The following is a 23,471-nucleotide window of genomic DNA, read 5'->3' on the forward strand; positions in this document are numbered from 1 at the left end:
TGTTATGTAACACTGACGTCACTCTTTCTGCTCCGGGCCGCAGACCAGAACCGGAACCAGAACCGGGAGCTCACGTCCCGTTATCATCCTGAAGTCTGTCCGCCGTGACGGTTTTAAAAAACGTTTTTATTTCTGATCACTGGGAATAAAAACGCCGCTCGGTGACGTCAGCGGGGCTGTTTTCGGCTGCTGACGTCAGTTGGCTGCGTTGTTGCAGAGTCACTGCGACGGTTGGACTGTAAACAAGCCGCGGCAGAAGCGACCAGAATCGGGCCTCTACCGACACAACCGCCGCTTCCCACGGTGCTCACGGCTGGTGCTGATATTCGTGAGTGATTTCACTGAACCGAGCGTTCATGAGCAGGCTCTGTTACCGGGTGGCTCGGCTCTTGTTTTCCGCGGAGACGGTCGCTCGGAGCTAGCATTTGGAGCTAACCCGATAGCTTCTGGAGCTAACCCGCTAGCATCTGAAATCCAACCCGCTCGCCCCCTGGAGCTAACCCCGCTAGCCTCTGGAGCTAACCCGCTAGCCTCGCTGGCTAGCCGAGAGCCGAGGGCCTCGCAGCGGGGGAGCCACCCTGTCTGCCCCGGGGATCCACCTCTCTCCACTGCGGCCAGGTTATCGTGAACCGTGAGTACGACGTTATTTAATTTTATTTAGATTTAAAATCCGTTCCAAGCAGTTCAAACTGCGCCCAGTTAGCGAGCTAGCATAGCGGCTAATGCTAGCAGCAGCTAACGGGGTGTGAGTGTTTACAAGCTGAGCTGGGCTGTTTTGATGGAGGATTAATCTGAATATACATTGCCAGTTAATACAGACTAGTACAGACAGCAGGTGATCTCACACGAGATAGAAAATTAAACCCAGCTACATCGTCCTCAAATAATTCAGACATGTGAGTTCTGTTGTTTTTTTTGGTTGTAATTAACTGAGAAATCAATTTTAAAGACAGTAGAAGGTCTTTATACTCTGATTTGTTAGAATTTAATTCCTGAAATGTGAACAAGAACTGAACTAACGTTGATAAAACAGTAAAGAAAGCGATTCAAATTAAATTCCACACATTCAGTGGCTGCATGTGTTCATTATGTGTTATTAATTAGTGGTAGATTAATTATTTATCCACTAAACGATGTTAAATCTGTTTTTATTTCCTACAAAAGTCTGCAAGTCACATTTTCAAATGTTCGTCTCAAATAAACACTCTAAAAAACCCAAAAACATTCAGTAAATAGTTGATACCTGTCTTTCCTAACTGACTAATGTTCTGTTATTTGACTGATGGAGGTTTAATGAATCACATGATCAGCAGATTAGCTCGTTTTAAATTAACAGAGATGCTAATAATGATGCTAGCAGTTCCTGCTAATGGAAATGAGCGATCTGATGGCATTTTATGATCAGATTAATTTAGTTTTATTTGTCCCATGGTGAGGAAATGTGCAGTGTTCCAGCAGTATATGTTGCGCAGAAAACTTCAATAATCTATGTATTTATAGACTGAAAAACAGCGACACTGGACGGATTCTTACTGATAAAATAAAAACAGATTTCCACCGACCTGGCTCATTTGAATACATTTATATTTAGTATGAATTCCTGTTTCCTGCTTCAGTTTTTTTTTTACTGTTATTCTGTTAATATTTAAACTCTTTCTACAGAACATTAAACTATAAAACTATGAAAAGCAACCTTGAAATGTTGATTTTCACCACTTATTAATCTGAGGAACACATCCTAGATTAATTATTTATCGATTAAATGAGTGAAAAATATGTTATTTCCTACAAACACGTGAAGCTCATAATTTCTAAACTCTAAAAAAACAAAACGTTCAGTTTATTGCATCAAATTTGCACATTAGATAAACTAGAAACAGAAAACAGTTGAATACAACAATAATTAAACATAATTTTCTGTTGTTTGACTGATAGAGGTTTAATAAATCAGTAAATCTGTGCTCTTTATATATAATCATTTAATTCTAATAAATTTCAGCCTCTCAGATGTGAATATTTGTTGTTATTTTGCTCTCATTGGACTTTAAACTGATTAAAACTTCTACTTTTTTAATATTAAATAGCCTAAAGGGTATATTCTATATTAATTTTTTACTTGTTTTGTCTAGAAGACGACAGAAATGACAGAATTTAACATTTCTTGCCATAATTTTCATTGTTTATTAACGTGCCGATTATTTTCTGAATTCCTCTATTAGTTGTTTGCTCTCTACATTAATGATTTGTTGCAAATATATTCAGTTTACTGTCACAGTGGAGGAAAGAAAACAGAAAATATCCCCATTTAAGAAGCTGCAACCTACAGATTTTCACATTCATAGAAAATTACTCAAACAGATGAATCGATTTTCAAAATAATCGACAGCGTATTTGTGATTAACTGTTGCAGTCTGACTCTCTCCGTCGTTTGTCGTGTTTTTTACGTTTTTTTTCCTGCTTGTTTTGCAGCTGGGTGGCTGGTCAGAGCGTCCTCCTCCCACCATGGAGGCAGGAGGGAAGGACTGTGAGGACGAGACGCTGCAGACGGCCTTCAAGAAGCTCAGGGTCGACGCCGAGAGGTCAGAAAGCCTCAGAAAAACCCAACACCAAACCCACTTATTAATGAAAACGCATGAAAAACGATCTGTGTTTAGATCATTTTAAAGTGAAACAGTTCAAGAAACATCAGCTCTGTTGGAATGAATTATCTGTTTAGTGTTGTTTGTGTGCTTAGTTCCTTGTTTTGGGTTTTTTTTGCATTCAGTCTCAAACAACTGAGTTATTTGGGACATTTTTCAGTTAATCGTTTGTCAACTTGGACCCATTTTGAGTCATTTCTACCAGTTTTTGAATCATTTTTGGACACGTTGGGCACATTCTGAGTAATTTTGGACAGTTTTAGTCATTCTGGTTTCAGGTATTTCACATTTTTAAGTTATTTACAGCAATTTTTTGTTACATTTGGCACATTTTGAATTATTTTAGACAGGTTTTTGGAAATTGGGCCAAATTCTGAGACATTTAGACCACATTTTGAGTCATTTTAGACAATTTTCAAGTAGTTTTAGACTAATTTTTGTCACATTGGACAGATTTTGAGTCTATTTGGACAATTGTAGTCATTCTGGACAGTTTCAAGTTATTTTGGAGAGGTTTTTGACATGTTTTCTCAAATTTTGAGACATTTTGAGTCATTTTGGACAGTTTTGAAGTCATTTCAGGCCATTTTTGGACAGATTTCCTTTCACATTGGACAAACTTTGAATTATTTTGGACAGTTTAGTCCTTTTGGGCATTTTCTTCACGTTGGACACATTTAGAGTGATTTTGGACGATTTTAGATTAATTTCAGGCAATTTTATAAATATTTTGGACAAGTTTGTATCACATTGGACAAACCTTAAATCATTTTGGACAATTTGAGTCATTCTGCACAGTTTTTCTGTTCTGTTTCTGTTTTGTTTGGACAACAGTCTGTCTGTCACTGCAACAGCCTCAAAAGGCTGAGTGTTTTTGGATAAAGTTTCTATCACATTTGAAAAACTTTGAATAAAGTTTCAGTTGATTTTAGACACATTTTTGTCAACTTGGACTCATTTTGAGTCCTTTCTACATGGGTTTGAGTCATTTTGGACTATTTCTGGTTCCATTTTCTTCATTCGTGCTGCGGAATCTTTCCTACATAAATAAGTATTAAATAAATGAAAAGAACTTGTAAATAATCACAACAGAGACACAAAATCTCAAAGAAGTTTTATTGCCATTTCCACGGTTAAACTGGAATTCTTTGTGTTTTTTTTGAGTCATCTTTATGTACAAGGAAATAAAAAACAATAATGAAAAAGGTAAAAGCAGCAGAAATCCAGATCTACATTCTAAAAACGTGTTAAAAGTAGACACCCTGAGGAAGTGAACTGGAATTTTATTGCACTTGTTGGTCTGAGAACAGAAGTTAAATGTTTTCTTCTTGTCTTTTTAGTCTCCCAGGAGCAGTGAGCGGATCAGAAGCTCCCAGAGCAGCGACACGAGTCGGACTGGAAACCAGCGGAGCGAAGAACAAACTGGGATGTCCAAAGGACACCTGGCACGGGTAGGAGGAGGGCCGCTTTGGTTTGTGATTTAAATTCTGACAAAGTGCTCGACTGTATTGCTGGTTTTCACACAAGATCTAGATAATTAACTCTACTGTTGCATGAAATATGTTACGGAAAGACCAGAAACTAACAGAGTTAGTGTGACAAAGCACTTATCCATCCAAACTGTGAGCTGCTGATTCCATGACATGCTCTATGACTGAGAACCTACACACATGCTGTAAATTTCATCTTTTTCTTAGTTTTCTTGCTCGTGTTTGCTTGGTTCTCAGCCTCAGTGGGATTTCTCCTGGTTAAATAAAGGTTAATAAATAAATAATGATCATTATAGAATTCACTCCTTAGTGTGTGAAACATTTAAAGACAAAACATTTGGAAGGCGACAACGTCAACAAGTTCTGTTCAAGCAAAGGTCAAATATTCTCATTATTGTAACAAAAACACAAAACTAATTTGAAAACTACCCAGAATTACTTAAAACAAGAAAAAATGACTCAGAAATTCAGATGACTCAGAACAGCTCCTGAGTCATCCGGCTAATTCTGGATCGTTTTCAAATTAATTTGGTCATTTTTTGGTACTTTGGACAAGCTCCACTTTACACCAACTTTTGGTCCATTTGCACCATTTTTGGGGTAATTTTTTACAATTTAATGTTACTTTGGAAAACTTTTAAATTAATTGGACAAATTTAGACTTGCAATGAAAACCAAAGCTACTGGATGAATAAATAAAGTCAGCATGGCTCAGAAACAGAACAGAGGAGGAGGTTGGTGGAGATCCATTCAGCATGGTGAAACATCTTCTACTGATGATGAACAGAGTGTGTAGAAGTTGTAAAAATGTAAATATTTAGACATCTATAATCTACAGAGCCTCATTTATTCAAGGGTTCTTCTTCATGTTCTTCTGGTTCCATAGACGTTCAGATTAAAAATGATCCACAGTGAAGAAATTAAAAAGTATAATCTGCTGACTTCTGCTTCATTTCCTTCCTTCTCTCTACCTCTAGCTGTACGAGGAAATCCTCCAGAGGATCCTCCAGATCTCAGCGCCGTCGGAGGTCCAAGTCCCCGATCCTCCACCCCCCAAAGTTCACCTACTGCAGCGCTGTCACCCTGCCGCCCCCTGGTGGCTGCCTGAAGCAGCAGCGCCTGGTGGAGCCTCGTCCTGACGCCTCCCCGACCTCCTCCTCCGTCGCCTCCTCGGCCCAGAAGGAGCTGCCCTCCTCGGGCTCTCCGGGCCACATCTCCCCTCTGGTGTTTGGATCCCTCCCTGCCGATGACACGCTCAGTGGGAGCGTGACCTCTGAGACCACACCCTCCAGACAGGAAGCAGGAAGTTCTGTTTCGCCCAGCGAGGAGGAGAAAAGTTCCTCCGACGGAGCCGAGTCCGGACCGGCGGCTCCTCGGAGACCCGCCGAAGCCGCCGACTTCCGGGCTTTATCCGAGCTGCACGGCTGCTGCTGCTCCCCGGAGGAGGGGGCGGAGCCTCGCTGCCGCTGCAGAGCCAATCAGAGGAGCTGGAACGGCGTGGAGGTGTACTCCTTCACGGGGCTCCGAGACGTCATCTCTGAGTGCGAGAGGAGTCTGCCGAGCCACGAGGACAGAACTCTGAGCGGAAACGCCTCCTCCTCCTCCTCCGGTTCTCCTCGGTCGTGTTCAGAGCAGGCCAGGGCGTACGTGGACGACATCACGATAGAGGACCTGTCCGGGTACATGGAGTATTACCTCTACATCCCCAAGAAGATGTCCCACATGGCAGAGATGATGTACACCTAGAGATGATTACTATTATTATTATTCTATCAGAGGGAGAAGGAAGAATTGAATATGAACTGATTTAATCACCGTTAGTCGGACTACGACTCCTCCTCGTTTGTGCTCTGTGGGTCCGTTTGGTTGTTTTTTTTTCTTTATTTTCAGTTTACAAACGAAGTTGCCAAAGCTGTCGGTGCCGGAGGAGGATCTAGTGCTTCTGTTTGTGGTGTCGTCACCGTCTGGAGCTCATTTCACTCAATAAAGAAGCTTCTGTTGGAAAGTTTAGCGTCTCTTCTTCTGTCAACAAAGACACACGACCACCAAAATGAGACACAAAATCACCAAAACGAGACACAAAATTACAAAAATTAGACACAAAACCACAAGAACGAGACACAGAATCACAAAAATTTGACAAAAAAAATCACAAAAATGAGGCCCAAAATCATCAAAATGAGACACATTTTGGTGATTTTTGTGTCTTGTTTTAGACATTCATTTGCTTTTTTTACAGCTCAAATCCACTCAATGCGCTGTTTTAACGCTGATGAATAAATGTAGAACTTAATAAATATGTTAAATATGGAAATACAGCCATGAACATGTCAAATACGATGAAATATATAAACCTAGAAATACATGTGAAAATACCCAAATAAATATGTATATAAATATAGAAATAAATATAGAAATACATAAAAAATGCATGAATTAAAAATGTATGTTTATATAAATGTGAAAATACAGAAATCATAAGATTAAAAAAAGCCAAAGAACAAGAATAAGTTCATAAATCAGAACTAATGAAACAGAAACTGAAATAATTTGATGGCAGAAGTGTCAAAATACAGTAAAAAATTATAAAAACTGATGCAAGAATTAGCAGAAATAAATATTTTAAAAATAAATTATATCTAAATCTGTATGCAAATTTGTGTAGGAAAAGGTAGAAATACAGAAAACAATACTGAAATAACAAAATGAAGACATGTTAAACTAAAGGAATAAATAAATATATCTAAAAATAATGTAGGAACAGAAATAAATCAATAAATAATACACAAATTCAAATACAAGTTTATGTAAGAAAAGTCAGAAATGCAAAAACAAATTCATTATAAATAAAACATGGTTTAAAAAAAAGGATGCAGAAATACTGAAATGATTACTTAAAATAAATGTGCAACCAACTAAGTAAATAACAAAAAAATAAATACATTAATAAAAGAATGAAAGAATTTTATATGAATAAATTCAAAATGTTTATTTCTTTATTCACACAGTGAATGAAAAATTACATAATTTAATGACTATCTTGAATTTATTCATACAAAGTATTATTTTTATCCATGTCTGTATTTATTCATTTTTTATTCCGATATTTTTTACAATGTTTTTTAAAATTATTTCTGAACGTCTACATTTTTTTAAAAATATATTTTCATGCTTTTATAGGTTCATTATTTATTTATTAATTAATTCATTTACTTCCACTCCTTTCACACCGTTTATAATTTGCCTGCCACTAAAATACATAATGAGCCCTCGGTGATGCTGTGGACCAATCAGACGGCGCCAACTGGACGTTGTCCCCGGAACGCTTCCCCTCCGTCCAATCAGAAACCAATGCGTGGAGGACTACGGAAGGAGTGGGACTCGTCGGCCAATAGGACGGCGACGCGGTGTGACGTGCCACCGGGAAGCCCACTACGCTCACGCTCAGTTTACCGGCGTTTGTCCGTGCCAACCCATGAGCGCTACGAGTCCGGCGTTGTAACGGTTTAACGGTTTAACGGACGGAGCTGCCACTCTAACCCCAGCAGAGATGTGGTGTCTGAGCGGGCTGTCGGTGGCCCTCGCCCTCGCTCTGGTCCCCGGACCCGCCGGAGCTCTGAAGGAGGGAGAATGTGAAGGTAGGTCCCGCTGCTAGCTCCGGTTAGCTCCCGCTGCTAGCTCCGGCAACTTTTAACCCCAGAAAGGGGACCGAATTACCGGTTTAACGGAGAGCCTGGCTGCTAGAGGAGTCGGTAGACGGTTTGTTACGGTAGTCTGGTGTTTGTACCGTGTTTGTGGGTCGGACCGGTGGAGCTACGTTACCGAGGTTTGGTTCTAACGACCGGCAGCCGTGAGTCGGAGCCGTTGACCAAACCAGCAGGCAGCAGGTTTACCGTAGAAACGCACCCGGAGAGGCTCTGGACAGGTAAAATATCGGAATAAAAGTTTATAAATCCATAGGAAGAGCTCAGGAATCAGGTTTAACTAATAAATACAAACCGGAAGCAGTTTATCAGCTATTTCTAAAATTAAACTTATTAATTTACAATAAAATCATCACAATGTTGTCCTGAAGTCAAGCAAAAATACATTTATTTAAAATGCAGTGAGTCTCATTGATCTGTAATTATATGTAGTAGATGTTTTGTGTATTTAATTATAATTTTCTGTCATTTTATAGAGTCTTGACCTAAATATTTATATTTTTCAGGTATGTGTGCATAATTAATAATATTGTAGGGTCTTGACTTTATCTATTTTAGTCACATAATTTAGTATTTTCTGTTGTATTAATGGGTTTTAACCTACATTTTTTTATTTCTCTGATATATTTGTAAAATTAGTCATATTGTAGGGTCTTGATGTTTTGAGTCAGATAAAGTGACATTTTCTCATATAAATATTGAACCTACTCAGGTCAATTAGAATAATAATTAATATTAAGGTTGTTTGATGCATTTTTGTCAGGTAATTTAATATTTTTTCCACATTAAACTAACACGCTGCTGTTAGTTTAATGTTCCAACGTATTTAAAGATCATTTCAGTTTGTTTAGAAAAAGTCATTCATTTTGTAAACAAACAGATTTATTAATATGTTCATCATCAGGTCAGACGGTGAGAATCTCTAATGCAGTTTGCTAAACATCAGTTCCTAATGGCTGATTTCTCCAAAAACAACAAATTATTAATGTTAAAAAACAGGATTTTATTGTGAAAAGCTGCACTTTTTGTGCCGACATCTCTGCAGAGAACAATGTTAGCAGAGTGAAAAATCTGTCAAAAATGCACAATAATTATCTTTAAAGTAGAAATATTATTGTTGGATGAGAGGTCAGAATAAAGAGAACAGTTAGTTTTAGCTGATCTATTTAATAATTAACACTTTATTGTCCCAAAGATGAAACAAAAGGCTTTTATTTGTAAAAATTTACAACAAAATGTCCATTTTCAGGCTGACTGGGCATTATTATTGTTTATTTTTGATATTTACTGATGTTTTAAAGCATTTGTTTGGCCCATATAATAATAATGAGGCTGATTTTGTTGTTAATTTTAATCAAGTAGATCAATATATTCATGTATAGCCTAAAATAACAGCGATAGAAAGCAATGAAGCCAACAAAATAACCATGTGGCTGCAAAAACAACAAATTATTAATGTTAAAAAAAAACAGGATTTTATTATGAAAAGCTGCACTTTTTGTGCCGACATTCATTGTTTTGTCCTCGTTTCCCAGAATCTCTGCTGAGAACAACATTAGCAGAGTGAAAACTCTATGAAAAAATGCAGAATCATTGTCCTGAAACTACAAATGTTATTGTTGGATGAGTTTGTTTTGGCTGATATATTGAATAATTACCATGTTTTTGTCCAACAGATGAAATAAAATGCTTTAAAGTGTAAGAAAAATAAAAAAACACAAGAAAATAATTTTAACTTGTAAAAATTTCAGATAAAACATGAATTTTTAGTGTGACATGGTGTCATTATTTTGAGTATTTAGGATTTAATGACACTTTAAAGCCTGTATTGTTCGATATAATGATAATGATATTGTTGCTAATTTTCTTTAAATATCAGTGAATTTCAGTGAAGCTGACAAAACAGCTGCTTTAAGAGGTCTCTGATGAATGTGCGTGTTTTTTGTCCCAGTTTGCGTGACCTTCCTGGAGAAGTTCTATCAGCAGCTGAAGGACAACAAAGCGACGTTCAACAGCGAAGACATCGAGAAGGAAATCATCAAGAGCTGCAGAGACGCCAGAGGCAAAGAAAACCGCTTTGTGAGTGAAAATGTGCAGGAGGAAGATTTCTGAGTTCTAAGTTAACGATAACGAGCCAAACTCAGTTCTGAGAGACAACTCAATGAAGGGAGGAAAATTTTTAAAAACGGCACATTTTCTTCATTTAAATATCATTTTTAGGTGTTTTTGTGTTTATTAGACGGAACAAAAGAGGAAATAATTCTGTAGTTGAGTGAATAAAAGAGCAAGAAATCCTTGAACATTTTTTGGTGGAAAAAGACATTTTAAAAATGTTTCTTTAAGAACATTCACAAGAATATTCACAAAAAAATCAACCATAATCCTGTAAAATTTGCTGGATTTTGGTGGTTTTCTATGTGAATGTTCTTAAAGAAAATATTAAAAGTTTTACTGATATGTATGTAATCACTTTAGATATTTTTAGGATTTTTTTGGAAGATTTTTACTCATTTTTTGAAAATCTTTACAAGAATTTTCTTGCCAAATTTGGAGGATTTTTAAAAAATAAACTTTTAAGGAATTATTGGAGTTTTCTTCCTGAAGGTTTTGCAAATTTTCAGAAATTTGGTGAATTTTTTTGGTGAATTTTTAGAGTTTTTTCAGACAGGGAAACAATATTTTTTAATGTGCCTGTAAATATGGACAGCAGGAGGGTTAAAGGTGTTTAAATGTTTTTAACGTGTCGTCTTCCTTCCAGTGCTACTACATCGGAGCTACCAGCGACGCCGCCACCAAGATCATCAACGAGGTCTCCAAGCCGCTCAGCTACCACGTCCCTGTGGAGAAGATCTGTGAGAAGCTGAAGAAGAAGGACAGTCAGATCTGTGAGCTCAAATACGGTGAGAAGAGAATACGTAGATTATTATTTTTATTATTATGAACTATGGCTTTTCTGTGGTAACAGATACTTAAGAGCTAGATCTCCATGGTAACAGATACTTAAGAGCTAGATCTCCATGGTAACAGATATTTTAGAGGTAGATCTCCATGGTAACAGATATTTTAGAGCTAGATCTCCATGGTAACAGATATTTTAGAGCTAGATCTCCATGGTAACAGATGCTGTGGAGCATCTGGTTTGACTTCAGGGTTACTTTTAACCATCTAAACTCTCATTTCAGTTTTTTTTTTTGCCTCATTTTCTGATCCATCGTGACTCATTTTCATCTTCTTTGTCTTTTTATTTTTCAACTTCATTTGGTTTATACAAAGTTTGACAAGCTCATGAAGAATATGTTTTATTAAGTGTAGGCAACATTTGCGTTAATTTGCATGAATTTAATTGATCAGAAAGTAGTTTTAAATAAAACCACAGATGATTCCATCAGTATCTGACCAGTTAGGACTGAACTTCTTCTGATAAACAGCATCTAAACCTGAGCAGTTTCTGATCTGTGGTTTTGTTGTGACTGGTCGTGTTTCCTTTCCTTCCAGACAAACAGCTGGATCTGACCACGGTGGACCTGAAGAAGCTGAAGGTGAAGGACCTGAAGAAGATCCTGGAGGAGTGGGGCGAGTCCTGCAAAGGCTGCGCCGAGAAGTCCGACTTCATCCGCAAAATCACCGAGCTGATGCCCAAGTACGCGCCGGCGGCCGCCAGAGCACGGACAGACCTGTAAACAAATAAACAATCACAACAACAACAACAACCTGGGACCTGACCTGGATCCAGGAGGAGCTTCTGTCCCATGAGGATCCTGCACAGATTCAGAGCTTTAGATGTTTAAAACCGAGGAGTGGAAACATTTCTTTAGATTCTTATTAAACCTGATCGTAAGTTTGGAGGAGCTGGAGGTGATGGATCTCGTTAAGACGACAAGAAACATCCAGAAATCAGATTAATTAAAGAAGTCTCAGCTTCATTTCAAACCAGAGCTGCTCGCTGATGGTTCGGCTTCTTTTAATCTGACTTAACGTACAGATTTGTTCCTTTATGAGACGTTTTCCACTGCAGGAGCTTCTCTAATCACCTGTAGAATTTAGAGAAAAGTGCCAAATTCACCATGAATGCTACAAAACAAACCTCAGCTGTTCTGTTTCTGCTCAGAACCGGAGCTCTGAGTTCCTGCAGCAGAAAAACCATCAGATTAATTAAAAACATTCACACAGAGCCGAGTATGTCGCTGAGAAACTACAGAAAAAACTGGATTAATATTAGTTTAAATGGCAGGAGGAGCCGCTGGTTTGGAGGTTTAGTCGTCTTCTGGGAGATTCTGGAGTTTAAATCATGTTTGCCGGCGGTTTTCTGCCACTTCTGGTGTCGGAGGATCAACGTGGACGTTCTGAATTTGTTTTTGGGAGTCAACGACGACATGTGGAGGCAGAAAGTGGAAAAACAGGCGCCTGAAAGCACCTTCAGCTCCTCCGGTTTGATAGATTAGGCCTCTTTTCTTTAATCTGAATTAAAATTTGTACATATGAGTTGAAATGACCTTTAGTTGTCCCCTGGGGCATTAAGGACTTTAAATCACGTCAGATTCGCTGTCTGAAGCAGCTTTTCTGCATATTTCTGTTGTTTTTTTGCCACTTCTGGTGTCGGAGGATGAACGTTTTGAATCAAACAGCAGAAAATGGAAAACCGGCGACAGAATCCACCGTTCAGCTCCTCCGATTTTTAGCTCTTTTTTTTTTATTATTTGAAGCAAAATTTGTCCAAAATCTGAGTTTCAGTGACCTTTAGGAGCTGCTAGTTTGGAGGTTTGTTCATCTTCTGGAGGATGATGGCGTTTAAATCATGTTTACTGATGTTTTTTTTTTTTTGCCACTTCTGGTGTCATCGGATCGACGTTTGACGGCAGAAACTGAAAACCGGCGACAGAATCCACCTTTCAGCTCCTCAGATTTAACATATTGGCCCTCGTTTGTTTAATCTGAACCAATTTGTACAAAAAACGAAAGAAAGCGTCGACCTTGAGGTGTCCCTCGTATCGTTTTGCACAAAAATCCAACCGACACGGAGGAGTTTTCTTCATCTGTCAGCAGAGCTAGAGGATATTTATTCCGGTTTTCTTCTTCTTGTTTGGTTTCTGGTCTGATTGTTTTGTTCTGAATCCTCCTCCATCCACGCTGAGTTCAGGCTACAGACTCTGAAGGGAAACAGACGGTTTGTTCGTCTCACTCTGAGTTTTCATGTTGTTACCGCTCTACTATTCTACTTTTTCATAAAATTATGAAAAACTCACTGTGACTTTGACTTTATTCACGTTTTAGTGAATCTTTAGCCCTCGTGTCGTCTTAAAATTGACCCATTTTAAAGTTTGAAAATGTGGAAAAAAATATATATTCACAATGAAACTTGTGTTGTCCACATTTCAACATTTGTAGGAAATCTTTGAACATTTTTTGGTGGAAAAAAATATTTCTTTAAGAACATTCACAAAAAAATCAACCAAAATCCAGCGAAATTCGGTAGGGATTTTTTTTTGAAGATTTCAAATTTTTAGAAAATATTTTCAAGAATTTTCTTGCCAAATTTGGATGATTTTTTAAGTAAAACTTTTAAGGAATTATTGGAATTTTCTTCCTGAATGTTTTGAAAATTTTCAGAAATTTGTTGAATTTTTTTGCTGATTTTTTTTTTCAGACAAAGAATATTTTTGGGTAAATGAGGACAACAGGAGGGTTAAGTTCTTGAACCGTCATTTAACATCCAGATAAAGACAAAGCGCAAAGTATTAGAGTTCCACATGTTTTTATTTATTTTTATTTTACCTTTCCAGGCTCTGGGCTTCAGTGTGTTCAGTTTTAAATATAATAATGTTAAAGTTCAAGCTTTAATGGAGCTGGATGAAGCTCTGAATGTGTTTTCAGCTGAACAGAGTTAATTAAAATCTGATTAAAATGGTTTAATGCCAGTTTGAGCAGTAAAAAGCCATTTGTCTTTGTTTTGCACTAAATATTATAACTCCCAAACTCTCATTTTTTTAAAAGATTATTTAGCATTTTTGCTTTAATTTGGAAGAAACAAACATTTTTGAAATATTTTAAGGTTTCCACACTTTATGCACACTAGAGTTGTGTGTTTTTTCTCAAAATAGATGTATTTGGGGTCATTTTTTTGGGAACGACTGAGAAACTTTGCTGTATTTATGCAAATAAAGGAGGTAGAGACAACGATGATGATCCTCAAGAAACAATCGTAAAGAGGAAAAAATGACACAAAGTGGTTGATTTTAATGTATTTTGTTTGATAGCTGGTGCAAAAAGACAAATGACACCAAGTCATTTCACCAAAAGACGACAAAACGAAGCAACGTGACGGCAAAGACACACAAACGACAATAAAAAGACACAAAAACACCAGACATGAAAACAAAGGGATAAAAAAAACCAGCAAAGTTACAGAAATTTTTAAGAAAGAAACACAAACAGCAAAAGAACTACACAACATGACACCACAGACACACACAAAAAGACGTATAATAAAAGAACAACATGAAACCGAAGAGCCAAAAAAGTTAAAGAAAATGACACACAAACAATAAAAAAATACAAAATGACACTAAACAGACGTAAAACAGCCAACAAAAAGACACCACATGACAAGTAAGAGACACAAACAGCAACAAAACAACACAAAATATGAAACCATGGACACACAAACAGAAATATGACAGAAAACAACGTCAAAGAGACACAAACAACAAAAAGAAACAAAATGACAAAGCAACACGAAACAACAGAAAAAACAAGATATGAAACCAAAAAAACAAAAAAAACCCAACAAAGTTACAGAAAATGACACAAAAGAAACACAAGCAACAACAAAAACAACACCAGAGAGGCACAAACAACAGAACAGTAACCTGTAGACACACAAACAACAACAAAAACAAAATATATGAACTCAAAGACAAAAAATGCAGCAAAGTTACAGAAAAGAAATACAAACAACAACAAAAGACACCAAAGACAGACAAAACAACAACAAAAACGCATGATATGATGCGGCAGACACACAAACAAAAATAAAAAACACAGAAAAGGACACGGAGGAGGCATAAACAACAATGAAAACACACAAAAGAACCACAAAGAGAGGAAAAAAACACACACAAGTCACAAATGAGACAAAAGCAAACACGAAACACCTAAAAGGACACCAGAAACTCGGATGTTTTAATGTATTCCGTCTGGAAAAATCTCCAGACATAAGAAGACTACATTTACGCCAAACCCTCTGCGTCTACGTCATGACGTCCACCGCTGTGCGTCACCACGTCTCCTCCCTCCTCTGGGAAAGCGCACATTCCTATTGTCCAAGATGGCGGCGTCAGTGCAGCTCCTCCGATGTTTTTAAACCAGTTTCCGCTTTTAATTCTTTTAATCCGGTTTATGAGCGAACATCCAGCCTCCGGACGGGTCCCCGGTCTAACCCGCAGCTCCAGCCTGCCGCCGTATTTCCGCTAACGCTCCTGGAAGCCGCTCCCGGGCCGGATTCCCGTCGCAGGCACCGAAAAGTTTGAGCTCCATCACCGTGTGAGGATGAAGAGGCAGGCCGGGAGGGAGAGCAGTCCGTCTAGGGCCGGCGCCAAGCGGCTCCGGGAGCGGGAGCGGGAGAGTGTGCGGAGAGAGGAGCTGCCGCCGCCGCCGCCGCCGCTGGCTCTGCTGCTGGCGGAGAGCCGAGGATATCACCGCCGGAGCCGCAGCAGGGAGCGAGAGAAGCCGCGGCTGAGGGAGGAGCGAGCAGCTGCCTTGGAGCTCCACCACCGGCACGAGCTCAGCCTCCTCGGCCGTCCGCCGCTCCGGACCACCGCGGCCGAACTCCCCGCCGCCAGACCGGGCACGCTGGAGTACAAGACTCTGCTGATCAGCAACCTGGGCTCGCAGGTGTCGGACGAGGACGTGGAGGACGCGCTGTTCCATGAGTTCAAGAAGTTCGGGGACGTCAGTGTGAAGCTGTCCCACACCCCGGAGCTCGGACGGATCGCCTACGTCAATTTTCGGCACCCGGAGGACGCCAAGGAAGCCCGGCACGCCAAGTCCTCCAGGTTAGTGCTCGGTGACCGGCAGCTCAAGATAGAACCGATGTACGTGAGGAGGCGGAGTGTGACCCCGCCGGACGTCGGTTATCTGCCCCTGCACGCCCCCTACCCCTACCGGCAGCGCTCCCTGTCCCCGCCCGGCCCCGGGGTCAGCAACATCCGGGACCTGCGGGCCCGGCACTACGCCTTGGAGACCCTGGGCCTGAGCCGGGAGCGGGAGCGGCTGCTGGACTACTACGGCATGCTGGACGAGAGGGGGCGGCCCTACGGCTTCCCCCCCATGCCGGTGGTGGAGGACCTGAAGCCAGAGGACGACCAGAGGGCGACCAGCAACCTGTTCATAGGAAACCTGGACGGGAACGTGACGGAGGCGGAGCTTAGGAGAGGCTTCGATAAGTACGGCATCATAGAGGACGTGGTGATCAAGAGGCCGGCCCGGGGCCAGGGGGGCGCCTACGCTTTTGTGAAGTTTCAGAACCTGGACATGGCCCACCGGGCCAAGGTGGCCATGCAGGGGCGTCTGATTGGTGGGAACCCCATAAAGATCGGCTACGGGAAGGCCAACCCCACCACCCGGCTCTGGGTGGGGGGGCTCGGACCTGGGAACTCTCTGGCCGCTCTGGCCCGAGAGTTCGACCGGTTCGGGAGCATCAGGAACATCGACTATGTGAAAGGGGACAGCTTCGCCTACATCCAGTACGAGAGTCTGGATGCTGCTCAGGCCGCCTGCACCCAGATGAGGGGCTTCCCTCTGGGGGGTCCGGAGCGCCGGCTCAGGGTCGACTTCGCCAAGGTGGAGGAGAGCCCGTCCCGTCCCTTTCCCCCTGGATACCAGCCTCCCGTGGCCCTCCCGGCCCATTATGACCTCCTGGGGGAGGCCTACAGCCGCCACCGCAGCCTGGAGAGGGAGCTGAGGGCCCGGGACCGCTCCTCACCCCCCACCCACAGCCTCCTCACCCAGAGGGAGAGGGAGAGGGCTCTGCTGGACAGAGACTACCCCAGCAGCCCCACCCGCAGCCTAGAGAGGAGGGCCGGGGTGGAGGCGTTCGGGAGGAGCAGCCGGACGGCGAGGAGCCGCAGCCGGAGCAGGGAGAGGTGGCTAAAGGAGCGGGAGGAGAGGAGGAGCCGGAGGAGGAGTCGCAGCCGGAGTCTGTCCCCTGACCGGCCGACGGACGACCGGGAGAAGGAGAGGGGGAGGTCGAGGCTCCGTGGTCCCGGAGGGGCCGTTTCTCCCGACGCCAGCCCAGACCGAGCTCGTGTTCGGGCCCCTGACTCCACCACAGAGCCCCGGGACCACTCCCCCGACAGTGGTGGGGGGCGACACCCCGCCGCCAACGAAGACGACGCTCCGCCCGGCCGCCACCACAGCAAGAGGTCCGGGGACCACCTGAACAACCACCACCACCGGGGCGGGGAGGTGGTCCCTGCTGCCTCCCCCCCCACCCTCACTGACTCCCACACGTCCTCCTCCCCCGGATCGCTGTCTGAGTTCGCCCAGACGTCGCTGCCCAAGACGTGGCACGGATTCTTCGCCCTGAAGAACAGCAGCTTCCCCACGGACCTGTACCTGCTGGAGGGCGGGGCATCCTTCTTCAGCGCCGTGATGAAGGAGAACCTCCGTCTGCAGAATCAGAACCAGAACCAGCTGAAGATCGCCCAGCGGCTCCGCATGGACCAGACCCGGCTGGACGAGGTGTCCCGCCGCATCAAGCTGGGTCGACCCGACGGCTTCGCCATCATGCTGGCGCTGCAGGGGCCCGTGGACCGGCAGGCCCCGGCCCCCGAGCCGGGCCTGCAAGTCCGCCTGCTACGCCACCTGGTGACCTACCTGCGGAACAAAGAGGCGGCCGGCGTGGTGAGCCTCCCCGCCGCCAAGGAGGGCGGTCCGGGGGCGATGCTGTACGCCTTCCCCCCCGGGGAGTTCTCCCAGCAGTACCTGCAGAACGCCAAGAGGACGGTGGGGAACCTGGAGGAGGAGCACATGGTGGTGGTCATTGTCAGCGACACTAACTGACCCAAACACTCGAATACTTCTAGGGCCGACTGACGATGAACCCAGGGATCGTCTGAGCGTGAGCGCACAAAAACTTTTACAGAATCTAGTTAGAAAATTGGTGTATTTTTGGCAGATTTTTAGATGAGACGCATAGAATTAATTACCAGAACTGTACGTCACTTTTGACCAACTTAAAGCTGAAAATCTAAATCAGCATCATTTTGGGTTCAGACGGTTAATTATCTTCAGGAACAAGTTAACTTTAATTAAATTCACTTTAATGTGGTTTTTCTTCCTTCCAGGATCGATCTCTGGAGATTTTGTGCCAAAAAAACAAACAAACAAAAAACCCATCAGAGAAAAAAACCAGAACTAGATTTTCCCAACAGACAATAAAAACAGCAAAAATAAACAGTTAAAAAGAGCCGTGACCAATTATTATTTTCATTCTCCTTCAACCTGATTATCTGTCATTAATCATTTAAAACATAAATGTGTCTGTTCTTTTATTCTAGAGCCCAAAATGATGCTTTTATTGACTTTTTTGGTCTGACAAACACTGAAAAACCTCCAAAATACTGTAATAATAATCACATTTTCAATCTGTTTTGAGCCATTTGCTATGAAAAAGCCTCTAAAGTCTCTGATTTTAGCTTTTAAAAGTTGAATATTCTCAATTTTGTTCCTCTTCTGTGACAGTAAACTGATTTTCTTTGTGTTTAAAGAAGTCATGTTGGAATTTGAGGAAGGCTAATTGACATTTTTCAGCGTTTTCTGACATTTTAAAGAGCGAAAACGTATTGATTCATTAAGAACAATGGAAATAATGTTTGTTACGATGTAAAAGGATTTTTAAAAAGCCAAACAGTTAAACAGTCTGAAGTTTGCTCACTTCCGATGACGCTCAGACGATCCGTGGATTCGTCGTCATTCGCGGCCTGAAATCCTTCCATGTTGTTGTTCTGTGGAAACACTACGACGTTTTTAAGGAGCGAACACTAAACGGACAGAAAGACGAGCTGCTTTTCTACAAACACTACGTCTGACGGGACGTTTCTACGCTCGTGGACTTGATGACCGTACTGTAAAGGACTGATTCTGAGCCGTCCTGGTTTTAACATTCCAGTCTGTTCTGAGAGGTGAGTGTCTGTTCTGGTGTTGCATGCTGGAAAAGAAGAAAAAAGTTCTATTTTGTCCTTTAGAAAAAAGACGTTTGATCGTTTCACCAGTTGGGATTTTCTATTGTGAACATTTTTACCTTTAATTCCATTTTAATCCATCCGTCTTCCTCTCTTCTGGTTCAGTTTATCCATTAAGTGACGTTTTTAAATGTTTAAAAAAAAACAGTCAAATCAGAACCTTATTTCTGGAGCAGCTTTGAGACGATTTAAAGGAGCGACGAGCTGAAAATCTGGTTTGAAAAATATTAAAAATGTTCAACGGCAGCAGAAAAACAAAGAACTAAAATGAGAAATATGAATTTGTCAAGAAAATAAAAGTTTAAGGTTGCATTTTATGAAAAACGGAAAGAAAAGTTTCAATTTAAAACATGAAAATTATAGAATTACAGCCAGTAATGTATTTGTTAAATGAGGAAAAAAATCATAAAATTTAAAGCATTTTTAAAAAACTCTCTGAACCCAAAATAGTCTCAAGATATATATTTTATTTTATTTTTAAATTTCTGTTATATAAATAAAATCCTGCAACTCCTCGGTGCTGTCTGACACAATTAGAATGCCATAAATAATAAAAAATAATCATTAAAAAATATTTAAAATGTTTAACAGCAGCAGAAAAACAAAGAAACTAAAACAAAAGAAATCTAAACTTGAATGTTTCTGGAAAATAAAAGTTTAAGTTTACATTTTATGAAAAAGAAGAAGAAAAATTACAGTTTAAAGCATTAAAATAATAAAATAAAAATAATTTCCACCAATAATAATTTTTAAAAGAAGAAAAAAAAAACCAGTTCCTGTGTTTTTTTTAAATTTCTGTTGCATTTTTATTCACCTTTTTTATTCTACAAAATAAAATCCTTCAGCTCATCTGTGCTGTCTGACACAATTAGAGAACCAATAATAATATAAAAATAATAGAAAAATAGAAAAATAATTAAAAAATATTAACAAATTTTAACAGCAGCAGAAAAATAAAAGAAAGTGGAAAAAAAACCCAATTTGTCAAGAAAAAAGTTTAAGGTTGCATTTTAAGAAAAAATAATTTAAAACATGAAAAAAATGTTTAAAAAGTAAAATTTCAGCCAATGATGATTTTTTTTAAATGGAGAAAAATCTTAAAATTTAAAGCATTTTTTAAAACTCTCTGATTCCAAAACAGTTCCTGGATGTTTTTTTAATTTATTATTGTTATATTTTCACTATTTTTTTTTACTACAAAATAAAATCCTCTCTTCTGTGCTGTTTGACACACTGAGGATGCCATAAATCATAAAACAATAATAATAAAAATACAGTAAAAATTTAGGGATTTCAATTTAAATTTGTCCAGAAAATAAAAGTCTGCATCTAATGAAACACAAAAACAAGGAAAATTACAATTTTAAACATTAAAATAAAAACAAACAAAGAAAGACGTCAGCCAGTAATGATTTTTACAATGAATAAAAGTCAGTAAATTTAAAGCATTTCAAACAAAAACTGTGAAAACATTTTTTTATTTAAATAAATTCTGTTACATTTTACTTCACTGTGGGATAGTTTGTTTGTTACTCCTCTGTGCTGTTTGACACGTTTAGAATGTCATAAACCGTAAAAAAAGATACAAAATAAAAGCTGAATTTCTTTGGTTATTGTTTTTAAAACTCAGCAGGTTTTAGCAGCACTGTGAAGACAAATGCTGGTTCTACACACTAAATGTTTTGTTATTTACCTTTTTAAGTTGTTTTTATTCGCTCTGCTTTTGTAAATTATTATTAATCAACCGTTGGTCACATCTGGGTAAATGACGTCTTGTAATTTAAGCCGAGGAACGCAGAATTTTTAGTTTTTTACAGAATCTAGTCAGAAAAAATGGTTTATTTACGGCAGATTTTTAAACGAGACACGCAGCATTAATGACCACAACTGTACATCACAATTAGACCAACTTACAGCTGAAAATCTGCCGTTAAGTCAGCATCATTTTTTCAGTTTTCTGTCTGTTTTGGGTTCAGACGGTTAATTATCTCCAGGAACGTCTTAACTTTAATTAAATTCCCTTTAATGTGTTTTTTCTTCCTTCCAGGATCGATCTCTAGAGATTTTGTGCCAAAAAAATGAACAAAAAAAAAAAGATCAGATACAGAAACTGGAGCTCTTTTTTCCCGCAGACGATAAAAACATAAAAAATAAACACCAGAGAGTTAAAAAGAGCTGCGACCAAGTCTTATTTGAATTCTCCACAAACCTGATTATCTGTCATTAATTAATCTTTTATTCTGGAGCCCAAATTGATGCTTTAATTGACTTTTTTTGTCTGACAAACACTGAAAAACCTCCAAAATGTTTAGTTTTCTGCAACAATAATCAAATATTCCACCTGTTTTCGGCAATTTATTATGAAAAAAGCCTCTAAAATCTCTGTTTTTTTCCTCATTTATGCCACTAAACTGATTTTCTTTGTGTTGTGAACAAAAGCAGATGTTTAAAGGCGTCATGTTGGGATTTCAGAAACATTATTTGACATTTTTCAGCATTTCCTGACATTTTAAAGAGCAAAAAATTTAACTGTAAAGGTTCTAAAAGGATATAAAAGGATAAAAAAAAAAGATGCAAATAGTCAAATCTGAGATTCGGTATCATCAAAAGTTTGCATCCTTCACACATTAAAGTGTCAAAAAATGTCTATGCTGATGAGAAAAAGCATCAAATCGTCAAACTTTAGCTTTTCTTTCTTGATAAATGACAAAATATTCGGAGATGAATTCAGTTTTTCTGCCGTTTGCACCAAACAGATGAGAGTTTGTGTTCTTACTTTAATACCTCCTGAGGCTTCCAGCAGCTTTTATTGTTCACCAAAAGCAGATTTAGTTCAGATTTCTTCACCCCGAGGATAAATATTAAAGATGAGTTTGCAGAATGAGACACAAAACGGCAACAAAAATGTAGATTTGAGTCTCAGATCTGAAAAAATAACGAGTCTGAAAATGTGCAGCGAGAAACGATGAATGATTGTGTTCATGATCGATTAATGGGTTTACCAGAAAGAAAGAGGAATTATTCTGCAGCCAGCACTCCAAAACCAGAAAAGATTCTCTCTTCCCGTAATAATTAATTCAATTATTTGATTATTTTTCTGCCAATTGATCGATTAAATGATCGTTTCAGCTAAAAAAAGAGACTTTCTTTTTGTTTTTGACTCCTAACATACAGAAAAATGAATATTTTCATTCATTCTTTTGTTTTTTTTAACTTTTATTTCCACTCCACTACATTAATTATTGTTTTTTTACTTCACTACATTGACATAAAGTTTGTACTTTCCAAGAATTTTTTATAAAAGTCACAAAACCAGTAAAAAAAAAAAAACTCATTCTGTCGTTTTTCTGACGCTGAAAAGTAAAACAAAGTGACATAAAAGTGTAAATGAAGTCAAAAATCAGTTATCAGATGGATAAGAGTCCCGTTGGCCGACTTTTACCTCATAATTAAACCTTTTATCCCCAATATTAAATGTACAAAGTAGATTTATCGACCATTTAAACACTCAGAATTTTGCCTTTTTCGCCTCATTTTGCTCTGAAAGTGAAACATTTCAACCTGTTTACATGTAAATGAAACGCTTTTTGTTTGAAAGTTGTTCTGAGATAAAAACCGCATGTCTGAATGTTCTTCAGCCACTTCCACACCACAGCTTTTTGTACGATAATCTGTTAAAGAATCAAAAAACAAACGGTTGTTTTTGTGAGTAAACAATCGCCTTCCTTCCTCTGGTTTCTGTGTCGACAGTAAAACATGTATTCTGTATTGGAAGAAGTTTAATAAACATTTTATGCTCTTTCTAAGACGTGTTTCATGTTTGATTCACTCTTTTAATGTTCACCGGATGCTAAATTCTCCCATCACTTAGCATCTACAAGTTATAAATGGAATATTTGGGTTTATAAATGCAGGTTTTCTGTGTTAAATGTGGATAAATATCTCAGTTTTGTATTGATAAACTCAAATCTCTGAGCTGTCTTTTATTTAAACATTTATTTATGTAAAAATTCTCGAGTAAAATTCTAAAAATAAATGCATACGTTTTACAGAAACAATTAAAAAGACAAAAAAAAAGATATACAGATTATTAAATGTGCTTTTAGAGGCCACACTATCACTACTGATTATAACAATAAAGAGCAAATGAAAATACAAAAAATCAGAAAAAATCTTATATAATATACATTTAAAATACATTTTTTGAGGCTATATTAATGCCACTAATAAAATTAATAATATTTATATAGCACTTTCTTTACAAGTCTGTAAGAAACAAAAAATAAATAAAAAGAACAAAATCAGTTAAAAGAAACAAAAATCTGAAAAAATTAAAATACATGATACATAGATTTTAAAATTATATATTTATAAGTATAATACAATATTAATAATATA

The 23,471-nt window shown here is 39.1% G+C and overlaps 3 protein-coding genes across 3 annotated transcripts; all 3 read left to right on the forward strand.

Moving 5' to 3' along the window:
* The first annotated feature begins 27 nt into the window (after positions 1-27).
* oser1 (oxidative stress responsive serine-rich 1) lies at positions 28-6,134 on the forward strand. The gene is made up of 4 exons (XM_022216345.2): positions 28-631; positions 2,470-2,579; positions 3,980-4,090; positions 5,107-6,134. Exons 2-4 carry the CDS (start codon positions 2,503-2,505, stop codon positions 5,873-5,875), a joined length of 957 nt encoding a protein of 318 aa, XP_022072037.2. The 5' UTR covers positions 28-631; positions 2,470-2,502; the 3' UTR covers positions 5,876-6,134.
* Positions 6,135-7,555: 1,421 nt separating this feature from the next.
* On the forward strand, positions 7,556-13,075 carry manf (mesencephalic astrocyte-derived neurotrophic factor). Its single transcript, XM_022216344.2, has 4 exons — positions 7,556-7,767; positions 9,785-9,912; positions 10,592-10,733; positions 11,329-13,075. Exons 1-4 carry the CDS (start codon positions 7,680-7,682, stop codon positions 11,511-11,513), a joined length of 543 nt encoding a protein of 180 aa, XP_022072036.1. The 5' UTR covers positions 7,556-7,679; the 3' UTR covers positions 11,514-13,075.
* A 1,273-nt stretch (positions 13,076-14,348) lies between these two features.
* On the forward strand, positions 14,349-22,879 carry rbm15b (RNA binding motif protein 15B). Its single transcript, XM_022216350.2, has one exon. The coding sequence runs from the start codon at positions 15,379-15,381 to the stop codon at positions 17,890-17,892; it is 2,514 nt and encodes an 837-aa protein (XP_022072042.1). The 5' UTR covers positions 14,349-15,378; the 3' UTR covers positions 17,893-22,879.
* The last annotated feature ends 592 nt before the right edge of the window (positions 22,880-23,471 follow it).

This window comes from Acanthochromis polyacanthus, chromosome 5 (genome assembly GCF_021347895.1).
Source record: "Acanthochromis polyacanthus isolate Apoly-LR-REF ecotype Palm Island chromosome 5, KAUST_Apoly_ChrSc, whole genome shotgun sequence".
Taxonomy (NCBI): Eukaryota; Metazoa; Chordata; class Actinopteri; family Pomacentridae; genus Acanthochromis; species Acanthochromis polyacanthus.